The sequence below is a fragment of the Monomorium pharaonis genome, chromosome 2 (assembly GCF_013373865.1).
Source record: "Monomorium pharaonis isolate MP-MQ-018 chromosome 2, ASM1337386v2, whole genome shotgun sequence".
Classification (NCBI taxonomy): domain Eukaryota; kingdom Metazoa; phylum Arthropoda; class Insecta; order Hymenoptera; family Formicidae; genus Monomorium; species Monomorium pharaonis.
Window position 1 is genome coordinate 13,790,378 of NC_050468.1, and position 13,885 is coordinate 13,804,262.

The 13,885-nt window shown below is 38.7% G+C and overlaps 1 protein-coding gene across 4 annotated transcripts in view; it reads right to left on the reverse strand.

The window, feature by feature from the left end:
• LOC105833958 (paired box protein Pax-6) overlaps nt 1–13,885 on the reverse strand; it is a 108,092-nt gene that overhangs the window by 68,652 nt on the left and 25,555 nt on the right. For 3 of the 4 annotated variants that reach the window (XR_001138846.3, XM_012676097.3, XM_012676095.3), the window contains exons 3-4: nt 7,927–8,092; nt 6,279–6,462 (exon numbers count right to left, since the gene is read on the reverse strand). Coding sequence is in view for 3 of the 4 variants with exons in the window: in XM_012676097.3 (XP_012531551.1) it covers nt 6,279–6,462; nt 7,927–8,092 (350 nt within the window). In the remaining variant the exon portion in view is untranslated. The remainder of the gene's footprint in view (nt 1–6,278; nt 6,463–7,926; nt 8,093–13,885) is intronic. The other variant, XM_012676096.3, reaches the window with a different exon arrangement.

Consider the following 13,885-nt stretch of genomic DNA (forward strand, 5'->3'; position numbering starts at 1 on the left):
GGTGCTGGCCACCTCGACAAATGTAATCTCGTCGGCGGCAGCGGCGCTCCTCTCGCTTGACAGCGGGTTCTCCGCGGATGACGAATGTTGTCATCGCACTTTCTCACCCCCAAAAATGGACGCCAGATTAATTCAATCAGAGAATTCGTCGAGTTGCCGTATATTTTGAGAGTCAAAATTGCTCGCGAAAATAAAAATCACGTTATTAACGAAGTGTGAATGTTGCCTTTAAACAAAATACGTGAATAATATTCTATTTGTTATATATATTTTTTAAATACTCGTCAATACATTTTTTGTTTATTAGTAGTTAATTTCATTCCGATGTCGACCAGAATATTATGATCAAATAAATTTATTCTCACATTTAATATATACATCTATACATTTCCAAAATCTATTCCTAACTGTTTCGATGTTTTAAAAATGTAGACCGTTTTTATCAATTCTACGAGACATAGAAATCTGATTATAAATAAGCAAAACATCAATTTCTTATGTCATAAGAAAGATGCACGCGGTATAACATGCTCGATGGGGGTGAGATGTCAACGTCAGCCCTCGGTATGGACGCGCATGACCGCGCTGGCCGGTTCAACGAATGTAATCTCATCTCGCAGTGACGCTTCTGTGTTATGCTTTAAATGGAAAAAGGGCTCTTTCGTTTCCTCGAGAATGTACCTTGCGAATTCACTAGGATCTTATTATCTTCCCAGTCTTTTCCATATTAATAATTATTAAATTAATTAAAAATATAGGAAGTTTTCTAAAAAGTGTAAAAAAATCTATAAGTTAATAAACAATTTTTTCCTGGTTCAATCCCTTTCATAATACAATTAATAATTTCCCATAATTACTAAATTTATTAAAAATATAGAAAAGGTCTTACATAAAAAGTGTAAAAAATTTTCAAAAAGCGATAAATAAATCGAAGATTAATTTGTCATTTTCTCGAACCAACGGTGACCGAGAGAGTTACGACTTACGTCTCTCGAAATCGCGACATGTAATTCCTTCTCTCCGGATGAGAACCGCTGTCGGCATCCCGGAGCCAGTGGCGCGAGTAAACCAATAACGCGTCCGCCACGCCGGGTGCCAGATTCAAATCCGGCAGGGACCGAAACGGTATTCCACGACGAAACGGATAGCGGGGGCTCCGCAGGACATTTCGAATCCGTCTCCGCGTCCTGCGGGCTTCACTGGTTTGTCAAGCCATTGGCTCGATTCGGCAATTCCGCGGGCGTTCGACTTTCCCGCGAAAGAGGACGAATGCGATCGGTCGCCTATACAATTTCGCACATGCAAAACTGTTGCTCGCCCGTAATCTTTTCAATCCGACCGTGTAACATTCGTGACTGGGTAAAAAGCGAACGGCACCTCATTCAGATTCAGCTGAAGAGATTTGAAAATGACCAAAAGTATCGTCGCGAGGAAAACATTCGATCGAAAAGTTTACATCAAATATGGATTTTAATAATGAAAAGTAAAACGCTAAATTTTTGTTCTTACGAGTTATTAGAAGTATATAATTAAAAGTATAAAAAAAATTGCGTAACGACAAATTTGCTACGCAATGCTTATCACAATAAGGAATTTTGACGTGACAAATTAATCGCGTAATCACGTACTTTCATTTCGTATATGCAAGGAAGTAAAATTTTAGAAGATTCCTAAAATCTTATTGACGTAACCAATCCGTATATTATAGATATTTTGTTCGCGCGTACTTTGGCAACTTGCGTCTTGATAATGTTACGTTGTAACCATCAGTAGAGAAGCCAAGTGCAAGGAGGAAGTTTGAAACACGCGAGGTATACATCTACGAATTTTGCCTAACTAAATCGGACAAGATATATGTACCGGGTAAAGTTGTTAGGGCAAGGTGAAGAAGTTCGCAACAGGGCGAGCGAAGGCGTCTTCGCGAGGGAAGCGGAAAAAGGAGGAGGAGGAAGAAACTCGCGAGAGAAAGGAGACGGAGATATTCACCCGTTCCACAGGGTGTACGAAGCGTATCCAATTTGATGGCATTACAATAACGGGGGTAATGTCTGAGAATAATGAAATTTCCCCCAATCACCACGGCTCGTCTAGAATACGTTCCTTCGTTCCGCTCTCTCTCTCTCTCTCTCTCTCTCTCTCTCTCTCTCTCTCTCTCTTTTCTCTTTCCTCTTCATCGAATTGAGGTCTTCCATCGTCTACCACACGCACACGAATGGACATGTACAGGCGGACTAGAGAAAATGAGTAGAAACGTTTTCGAATCAATCCCGTTCGCGAGTTATTTCGCTCCCTATCGGAGAAAAGTCAAGGGATCCTTGAGTGTTTCCGTTTCGAGAAATGGGTTCTGGTCAAAAGTTTTCGCGAATACGACAACAGTTCAAAAATTCTTATGCACTTCCGCGACGTTGCTGTACTCCATAGTGTGATGGAACTGTCATGATAATATTTTTTTTGAAATTCTCCTAACTTCAAAAAATGTGTTTTAGAAAAATACTACGTAATTAAATAGCATAAATAATATGAAAAGCTATTTGTGTCATATATGATCAGCACTGCGTGCTGAAAAGATAACGCACGTCCATTTCTTAAAAGATTTAAAAAATTTTTATGTAAATTATCGTAAAGGCAAAGAATTGATTTTATTATCATATTTTTTAGACAATATAATTTTTGAATTCATTCTCACACGTGCAAATTAAATTGCAATGAGACGTTGTAATCCGTCTTCAAATAACGGAGAGACTTTGAATGCGAGACCGAAATTCCTTTTTGACCGTTCGTTTTGTTCGTTTCGTCTCAACGTGGGCGCAATAATTCTCGAGCGAACTGTACGTAATGGAATATTACACGGACCATTAAAGAAACGTTAATCTTGCCCACAACAAGTTCAGAAGCGCTTGCAGGATGCTCAAACGCGCCCGGGATTACGCGCCAGCTTTGATCCTCCAACGCCCCGAAGGCGCGCACCAGAGTCCGCAACCTCCTGTAATTTGTTAAAACGCGAAATTTTGTGACGTCGTTATTTGTGTCGGCGTTTTGTTACCGCTTAAAAGTCACGTGTGGCTCCTTTGACAACTTACCGTAAAACGTACTTGTTTAATATTAAATTGATTGTTTTTTCTGCTATTTTTCATTAAATTTAGATTTAGCTCATCAAAAATACAGAATTCAAAAGGTGTTTAAACGCATAACAATAATTTAGAACAATGTTGTCCTCTATTGTCACCGATTTTTTAATAAAAAGTTACGAGTCTATGAGAATGTATGTAAATGTAGATGTATATGTCATATTTATTGCTAATCGATTAATATTTTGAATTATCAAGAAAAATGGTCAAAGAAACAATTCCGTCAGAAGCAGACAGATAGAATTTAAATTTAGAAGTAAAATTCCCAAAATTTCCGCAAATATCAATAAAATTCTATGAATCTATGATTTTCAAGGGTAAACAAGAAATTCTCTGAAAATTCCTGATTTTCCTGTTTTTTTTCCAGTGGTAAACATCCTGATAAGTCTATATAAAAAACAAATCAAGATTTAAAAGAAATTTTTTTACAAAAAGTTTCATAAATCAAAATAGCTTGCAAATTAAAAAAAATTTGTTCATTATTTGATGATATATTATTTAAAACGACCGTGAGAAACAGCTACGATCTATTGATATTCGACAATAATGTTATATTAGTGTCAAACATTACATTATGGAAAACTGTTTTCATAAAGCTGTGTCGTAACTGTCGCGAATTGTTTCAAAGAAATTATTACAGTCTGCCTTCCTCGAGATGGATACTAAAATTTTCGGAAGGGGAAAGCGTGCTACACAGAAAAAGCTGCGGATGAACTCTCGACGGCTTTCTTTCACGGGTAAGGGGCGAACCTTTGATATTTTTTTTCTCGCGTCGATAAGAATGCTCTCTCGGTTCTATCGTCATCCTTTCTGTGTCCTCCTTACCCCCCCACCCCCAACCAGAGACTTTCTTCCGTAGCCTCTCCGTGAGGGTGATTCGTGTACACCTCGGCGCTATTACGAAGGCGCGAGGGAATAAGTCAGTCAGTTCTGGCAAGGGAAGACGGGACGAGGACGAAGGAGACGAGAGGAGACGGCGCAGGGGCGGCGTGCGAGAGGGAGGGTAGAATTTAGCGACCCTCTTTCGCTTTTTACCCTAAGCGAGTCGAGAGCCCCTTAGCCACCGTTTATTGGACGCATGCAAATATCCATGGCAACGGTGGTACCACGTCGTATACGAGAACCAACCCCCGCGCCGTCAAGAACGCCGAACGTGCCGGTGTACACGGCGAGGACGGGGACGGGCCCTTCAACTCGGAGAACAAGGAAAAAAAGTAAAAAGAAAGAGAGCGAGAGAAAGAGACATCACAGTGAATTTTCTTTTGATTCGCGCATCGCCCATCTTCGAGCAATCTCTTAATTGATTCTGTAGAAATTGGTATTCTTTCTGGGACTGGATATGTTAATTCGGCTGTTCATCAAATGTTACGCTAGTCATCGTATGTGACTCAAGTTTCCTACGGAAGATTTCTAGCTAGAAATGTACAAAAATTTCGACTGCTTTTGAGAATTTATTTTCTTGACAAAGATATCCTAGCTAGAAATAATTTCTAAGTTTCAAGTGATCAAAAATCAACGGGTTGAATCTCAGAGATGCTTTAAGATAAAAAAAATTTTCTGTATCCAATTTTCAGTGAGTTTACTTGATTTTGTTTCTCTTTTATTCTGTTCTAGTCTTCTAAAAAAAGTGTCAAAAAAACTCTAATCAAGATATTACAATGTATTTGAGCTCTCTAAAGTGCAATCAGTGAAAAAACAATGAAGTCAGTGAAAATACACTGATTTTCAATGGAAGACTTATTAATCAGTGAAATAAATACACTCATCTTTCAGTGATAATACACTATAATATTAAACTCGAGATCATTAAAAAACGGTAAATGCTCACTAATTATCACAGGTATAAGTCTATTGACTGTAAATCAGTGATAATACACTAATTGTCATTTAGAGAGAAGATTGTTAAAAGAGAAGAATGTTATCGATCATCCGCTGTCCGTATTAGTATGCTTATAATTGATCAATGATACAATACTTTGATGACAGACGCTTCATCAGTTCACGTGGAGTGCGATCGCGAGACCGGAAGAATAACTCGTGTCGAGGGGGAGCAACGGCTCGTCGGGGCGGAACCGGTTAACGCCAAATCGTCCGTCATTCGTTTGCGCGATTAACCGCCTCGTGTTAACAACATCGGCCGCGCCGTGCCGCGACAAGGGGAGGAGTTTGTACGTCGTCCTGATCGCGCGCGCCCGCCCGAGTCCATCGGCTCGCATAAACATCCTCGGTACAACCACCAGCCGCCACCGCCACCCCACGAAAAACTGATTTTCATCCCCCCCCATCCCCTCGCGCTATCTATGTAAATGCGGTCCTGTTTTGTGTGAGTAGACAAAGCTGCCCCCTCTGCTCCCCCCCCCCCCGTTAACAATACGCCTGCGCGTTTACAACCTCCACCCGAAAGTCAGGCTCCATTACGGATGTTTTGCGACGCGCTTTGTATTGTCGGCGCCGCACCACCACCGTCGCCGCCGCCGCACGACTCTGATTTTTCCGTGAAAACTTCTGTCATTTAACGTCAGGCTAAAATCGATTAACAAGCTACGAGCTTTAATTACGGATTAATGAAGAATATTTAGCGAACCTTTGCTTTACCTCCTGATATTCATTTACAGTTTGTGATGTAAAAAAGTAACATGCGAAGAAAACATTTTACGTGAAGATATTAAGATAAAAGTGTCAAACCGAACAAGTATTTATATCCGGATACACAAAAACTTATTATTAAGCTTAAATGCTTTTTTTATTACAATATTAAAATTTAATCTTTAAACATTTAAGATTATACTTAAATTTTACTTTACTCCTTTCGTAGCAAATTTGATAAACCAACGAAATTTTGAAGAATAGCTTTGAAAAAAACTCGAGCTTTTATCTTAGAAAATCAAATTTTCAAATTTTGTTTACAAAAAAGTAGCTGTATACTAATTTTACTTTTATTTATTTTTGCATAATGATTATTATAGGTCAAATTATTTAGGATAACGCGTCAGATAAATACCTTCACCTATATTGGCTACAATATGACAGCGAAGTGATAGTATAAAGACTAAGTATATTGGCAGCTATAGCAAGAATAATTTCCATCGGTTCGTTATTCGACGAGTAACGGTAAGAGGAATCGTTGAATGGAATATAAACTGTACTTACGCTCGGGATGTTGTCGTTCGTGCAGACGCCCTCCTGCAACAAGCGATCTCGGATCTCCCACGCGAAGATGGACGGGCACTCACTTTTATAGAGCGAAATCTTATTGACGACCTCCGCCGTTGCCACGCGCGGCTTGCTACCGCCGATCGCCCTGGGCCTTATAGATCCGGTCTCATAGTACCTACAACAATAATAATTTGCGGTACAATGCGGTAGGAATACGTGGAAATACGTTTAAGCCGCTATGAGAATAAAATCATCATCCGTCTAAGCATATATACCATCCGTCTAATATCGTGGTCTAAATAGAGCCGTATAATGAATATGCAGAGCTGAACAATGTACGTTGATTGCCTCTTGTGCAACAGATGCTGAACATAGTCAAATGTTTGACTGACCCACTTGTACTTTCTCTTAACTTGTTGGTTCAGGCTCCGTTGTAATTTTACGCAATGTTCTATTAATTCTTAAGGTTTACGGAAGCTACATTATATATTTACGCAAGACAGATCGATATATAGTCTTACGTTTCATGCATAGCTGAAACTTTGATACAAGTTTCTTGATTGTTCGAACCGTTTAGGATAAGAGAAAGGTTGCTAAAATCTTTGTTGTTAAATTGCATCATCTCACCTAAAAATTCAACTACTGTACTCTCTTGTACAGTTTCTATGAAATTTATTTAAAAATTATAATATATAGTATATATTATAATATATAGCCATGATGTTTTATTACTTGAGACATTAAAAATTTATAATTATTTTATATTCATAGAAAAGTCATGGCATTATAGCTATTTTCCGATACATTTTGTAACTAAATTGGTAAGATAAATAAACTACATGGATAAAATTTTATAGTAAAAATTATTATATACGATAGTAGCTACGGATCATAAAAGAAAATTTCAGAGAATACATGATAAGTAGTATGTAAATACTAGCGTAATTTAATGAGAAACATAGTAAACATTTTCTCCATGTAGGTTTTAATAATTTGTAACCATAACTTATTTATTAGTTAGAATTATTAATTAGAATTATTAGGTTAAAGTTTTTCTTTTCGCACTTATTAGATTAGATAAACAAATTTTACGAAATGCCCTAGTTTCTTAAATCGTATCACAACGTTATCTAGATTTCGGCAATTTTGACTACTGTGATATAAATGGTTGTTTTTCTTACGGCAAACGAGAAATAGAGTACAGAAGTATAGTATTCAGAATCTATAAATCAAAGTGTATAGAGACCTATAAAATATTGAATTAAATAAAAAAAAATATATATATAGCATTTCCGTAAAAAAACATTTTTGCGGCATTATTGGAACAGTCTTATGTAGAATGAGACGAGCTAGTGTCAATTCCGTGAACGGTATATAAAAAATTTTGGTACTCTGGTGGTGATTAGATCTGTTTTTTAAATAAAAATTTCTTATTTAAAAAATTTAAGTAAATATCATGCAAAGAAAAAATTTACACAGATAAAAATATTGTATTTTATTATAAGGACTGGAACAGGAATGTAAAGAATTTAAAAATATTCTTTTTGCAAAATGATGCGATTGTAGCAACCTTTTCTATACAATGATCTAGTTAGCGAGAATGGGGCACGCGTCGGACGGGGCAAGCAATATTGCAACCAACCTGCCGAGGATCTTGGAGACACAGCCGTTGCTGACCTGCAGTATCCTGGAGATGTCGCATGGCCGCGCGCCCGAATGCGCGAGCTCGACGATCTTTTGCCGCGTCGAGTCCGGAAGCGGCCGACCGCCGACGAAGACACCTCCCAGCTGGTTCACCCCGCTGTGCCCTGCGATCAGCGAAAGTTGTACGGTCTTATTTCGGTCAGTTGGCAGTTTCGCGAACTGGGTTTCAACAACAAATCCTGCGGTGCAACAGATTGCCGCTAGCAACAAGTTACGATAACAACAAATTGTCTTTCCCTCGAATTATTGTCGCCCCTCGATCCCTTTCTCTTTCCCGCGTCTCTTTTTCCTCGCGCGCGAGACGTTCGCGTAAGGGGTGTGGAAAATTCAAACGCTCCACCGCCTCCGGAGACTTTTTCGCATTTCGGCGAACAATACCGCTGTCACCATAGATCATGTATTTTCCCTCCTCTCTCGTCCGCGGAGATTCACCCCCGGAAACTCGAGAGGAGAGGAGAAGACCGCGGTGGGCTCTTCCTTTCTTTCTTTCCAGACCCGGCGAAGGGAGAGCGATAGGGAGGCGGAGGACGAGCGCAGGGGGTTGGCCGCGAGCGTCGTAACGTCAGCGAATCCCATCGTAGATAATCTTCGACTCATTGTGCCAGTGACAAGGCATAGCACACACGCCGGTGTGCGGGACACTCGCAGAGGAATGCCAGCTTGGTGTGTTCCCTCCGCGCAGATATTTTATATTCCCGCGAAAGCCGTATCCGAAGGTGGCACCTTAGATTCCAGCACCACGCCCTAATTTTTTACGAATAAAAATTCTGTCTCTCGTCTTCGAGGAAAAGATAGAAAAGGAATTTGGAAATAAAACCGGAATAGTTAAGTATTGCCATGTGCATGCAAATATACTACAAAAAAATTTAGTGATAATAATAAAGCCTATAGATAAAGTTACCAAATTTTTATAAATTAATTTCACAATTAAATGTTGGGTTAAGTAAATATTTAGTAATATTTGATGACTGTTTAGTAACCATTACAGTAAACAATTATTAGTACTATTATCACGTTTGGTTGCTATTAATATAATTACTAAATATTATTAAATATTTGGTTATGTTAATCAAACATTTAATTGAAATTATTTCATCATTTTTAGTTATTATTAAATTCTCTTTTCTTCAATATAAAAACGCATATGTCAGAAAAATCTGTACATTAGTTTAAAAAATTGAGTTTTATATTAAGCAGAATTTTATATTATTTCAATCATTTATTGTATCATGTCAATTCAAATTTAAAATAATTTCTCAAACATTATTTTATTACATTTGGATTATATTAATATTAAAATGATCAATCATCGGTAAACAATTATCAAAATCATTATAATCTGCATAATTCTATAATCACAATTTTAAATTTTGTATGTTATTATATAATTTATTTAAACAAATATATTTTCTTTTAAATATTAATAGTGCAGTAATTAAATAAATTTAAAAAAATTCTGGCGTGAGGATGTAAACCATAATTTTTTAATTATTATATAAGTTACGTTATATCGAATCCAGTTATTCACTGGCAGTTGCAGCACAAAAGATTAATGTTTCTTTATCTCGTACAACATACAGAACTGTTTTGATATGTAAAACTTTCCATTGAATCTCCTGAAAGTACGGAACATGAAAAATAATTCCCAGCTATATATATGTATATATACAGGGAGAGAATTTTCTCATAAAATTTATCCTGAAAATCCTGATAGTCGTAAAATATAATATTGCATTTTAAAAGTAATTATGTTAATTTCTTTACTTTATTAATCTAATTTATTATTTACTACATACATTTTATATCTTAAAGTAAAATATTAAATATAATTGATTATTTTCGTTAAACTGTATAGTAAAATTTCAATAATTGTAATATGTTCAACGGTTTATCATTTTTTATTGCTTTAACCTAATAATCTAAAATTATTAAGAATAAATAGTAAATAGCGAGATAAATATATCATAAATAAAATTAACAATGAAGTATAAAATAATTGATTGGTGCGTTGTTTGTATCATAAATAAACAATGTATAGAGCACATTTATTAAAAAAAAAGAAATAATGTATTATGTAAAACAAGAGACTCAAGATCCACAAGTCTCGAATACTCCTTATCTTATTAGGATAAAACTATTTTTTTTTCAAAAACGATATATATAACATTAAATGCATAGACATAAAGACAAATTTTATGATTATACATTATTATATAAAAAAATTTTGTCTTAAATTATAAGAATTTTACCTTGGAACATTTTACAATGCTGCAAGATAATTTTCATTAAACAGTTTATAAAATGTATTTTGTATGTTTAAAAAATTCCTATCGTTATATTCACAATATTTAATAGATTGCCAAGTTGTTCGAAGTTTATAGTCATACATTAAAATTTGTAGTGAATTTTGCGGTAAAATATAACGGGAAAAAATTCTCTCCGTGTAAAAACGCCGATTAAAGACCGTCAAAGGGAATGAAATATATTTCGAGCGCGGAGTCAGCTTTCGATCGCGAGGAGACGGTACGTTACGGAGGGTAAACGTCGGTTGTCAAAAATTTCTCATCGACGCTAATTCTGCGCGTCGGCCGGCACACACCCGGAGAGTTATAAGGGAGATTTACGAGCGTGCGCGATCGACGAAAAGGGGGCTCACGGTCGATTGACTTTCGAAAATGGGCCTGGCGCGAGAATCGCGAGCCATTTCTCGCATATATCTACGCGCGCCCGTCATGAATGGGCCCTTCCTTGTCCGGAAGAGATTACCACTCCACTACTAAGTGCATACACACATATAAACGCGCGCGTGTAAACATATCTGTAATCCATCCACAGTTCACGAATTAACGAACGCGTCTTTTTAATAAGTTACCGCTTGTTTCATCCCTCCGTTAGATCAGCGTAAAACATACTACGAAAGGAACGCGAAAGCGGTGAAATTCTCGCTTTAGTTGCGAGAAATTCGCCGATAATACCCGCGCGGGGCTCGCAAATCGGCGGGCAAAGAGCGGTGCAGTGAATTAAAGAAACAAATGGAGTCTGGAAAAGGAGAGCAAGCGCCGCGCCGGCCAAAGGGGTGGCAAGGGAGCGCGAGCAAATTGTTAAACGCGCTTCTCAAATGCCGGCTCTTAACGAGCGATAATAACTCGCGCAAATAACTCTGGCGCGTCTTTAGAGGGCTAGTTTCTGCTCTTTCTCTTCTCCCCCCCTCCCCCTGTTGCTCTCACGCGCGTTGTCCGCTATTGTGCGCGCGAGCACGAGAACATCGGAGAATTACGCAGCTAGCTCCTTCTCGTCGCTCCGCGGATTCTGAAGGGGTGTGCGTGCGTGGTGCTCGTTCGTATATTAGGGCTGGTATTAACAACGACAGGGGCGCGCGATACTTACACCTTTAGGCAGGGCCGGTATTAACCGCGCGCGCGACCAAGGGGTGCGCTCGAGTGGGCATTCGGAGCCCAGAGGACGTGTTTTGATATTGTAACGTTTGTATTAAATATCAAGTCGGAAGGGTGCCGCGTCTGCCTGAGCCTCGGCGCCGTTTATTAGGACTTCATTAGCCGTCCCTTGATCCCTTCTCGCTTTCGCTCGGCCCTAACACCCTTTTCCGTGATGCATCATCGATCGAGCGTACGAATTTTTCCGGACTGTTTCTACAGATCTCGAAGGGAATAACAAAGGGATGTCGTTATTAGTCTCTAGTGCTAATTTAGATGCCTAACATTTTTTGCTACCAGCATATGAACACGTCATCGGTAAAAACTACAGCAGAAGATATCAGGTACGAAAATTTTTATCTTCATATAAGCCATGTTTTTCGCTCGGCATTTATAAAATATAAAATTAGAATTTTATAAAAAAAAAACACATAAAACTTCTTGAATAATAGCAGCAATATGGTACACAAGTATTAAACAAAAGTGTAAAAATCCTTTTAAAAATGTGAATAATATTATTTTATCATTATGACAAATGGATCAAGGACTCGTTCTGTGCTAATAAACTCAACGCCGACGAGTCTCTACCAACTCATTGTAACACACAACACGCAGCTGTTTCTGAAAAGATACAGCTTGTTATGTTTACACAATCAGTAGAATAATCCCAGTGGTGCTCATGTGTGTTTCACTCTACGTCGCGTACAGAGGAAAAAAAAAAGACTTCCGATATTAGAAAATCTAATCGCGAGTGGTCAGTGAGCCTCGCTAAACGAGGATCGATGAGCGAAGTGTTTTCCAAACGCGCGCAGACAGTTTGATACTTTTGGCAGCGCGTGTAGCCGCGAAAAAATAGGGAAGCTCGTTTACAAACGGGCAACAGAGCCTCGCTGACGCGACGGCTCAGACAGCACATTCATCATCCGTCCGACTTCTTCCACCCCGTCCGACTTATATAGCCCGGGCCTCTCCTTTCCCTTCTTGTTCTCCTCTCTCGGGGTAGTAGTCCTCCTCACGGCGTCGTGACGTAATCAATTATGAGACGAGCACCGGGTTCGCCGGAGGTTGTCGGGTTCATCCACGCGAGACTTCCTTCTCCGTCTTGATTTCTCATAACAGAATAAAGTATTCGCTATTCTATTTTGATTTGGTCTTGATTCACTCAAATCGGTCGTTGCTTCATCGCTTCTCTTTTCCACATCTCGTACCTATCTGAAGTATCTTCCTCTTTTTTCCATAAATTTTTAAGGGAATTGTTTATCTCAAAATGTATTATTACAAAAAAAAAATTGTAATCTTCATCTATAAATAAATTGTTTAAATTATACATAATGTTATTAATGTTAGTAAAAAAATTATCTCTAAACAGCAACTTAAAACTGAGTGAAAAATCGATCTTTCCGTCGCGTATCAAAGTATGCGTTCCATCACAGAATTTCTCAATTCGGATCTAACAAGTTCGGTATAAAGGAGAGTTTTGAAACTTACACCGCAACAGTTCAAAAGTCAAATTTGGGAACGTTTCCCATCCATTTAGCGCGACAATTTGTATATCAATGACACGGATCGATCGAATTTGGCTCGACGTGGAAACACCATTCGCCGGTCCGCAAGCTTCTTCGTCGTGGCCATTGTCGCGGGTCATTGTGCATCATTGTATCGAGTTCCGCAGGAGTTGCGGAGTTGAGAACAAGCGGCAGTCTATCTACCGTGCGGTCGGCGGAGCGTCCTCCAAAGTGCGACGGGCAAACGCTTAAGGGCGGCAGTTAAAATCGGTTCAACCTAGAGCGGTGCCCGCCAAAGCGTCTCAATCATCTCCGGAGAGATGCGCTTCCGGGGAGGATGAATGAATGGGAGGGGGGGAAGGGGAAGGAGCGCGGGACACCCTTCGAACCATTTCAGGCTCCTCAACTTTGGGGAGGAAGGTGTCGAGGGACGGCCACTTGGGCTCGAGTGTTTCGCGCTCGGCACGATGTTTCGCCACCATCGAGAGGATGAAGAAACGATATATCTGCTCGATCACGTCCAAGTGTCATTTTACGCCAATTCAGAGACTAATACAGATTGTCAATCCCAACTCTCGCATTGCAAATCCAATTCTCGCATTAATGAGATTAAGTTGATGTTAGAATATTAGAAAGAGCTTTGCTGTTATTTCTGTAATCGCTGTTCAGCATTTTGCTGAGTAATATGCCATTAAAATTTTTATGTCATTCCCTAAAATTATCTTTTTGTAATTGCACTCTTGTACAAATGTGAAATATGAAACGCGTTTCTAATTGTGAATTAACACGTAATTCCCGTGATATTTAATTTCCAATACAAACGTAAACTATATGAAAGGAAACTCGGTCGTAGGATACTCACTAATCGTACGTATACGCACGGACGAATCAAAAGAGTAGCCGTAAAGAATGAGTAGAAACGCCCGATGAAGTCCTCCGTGGACTTTACGGTGTCAAT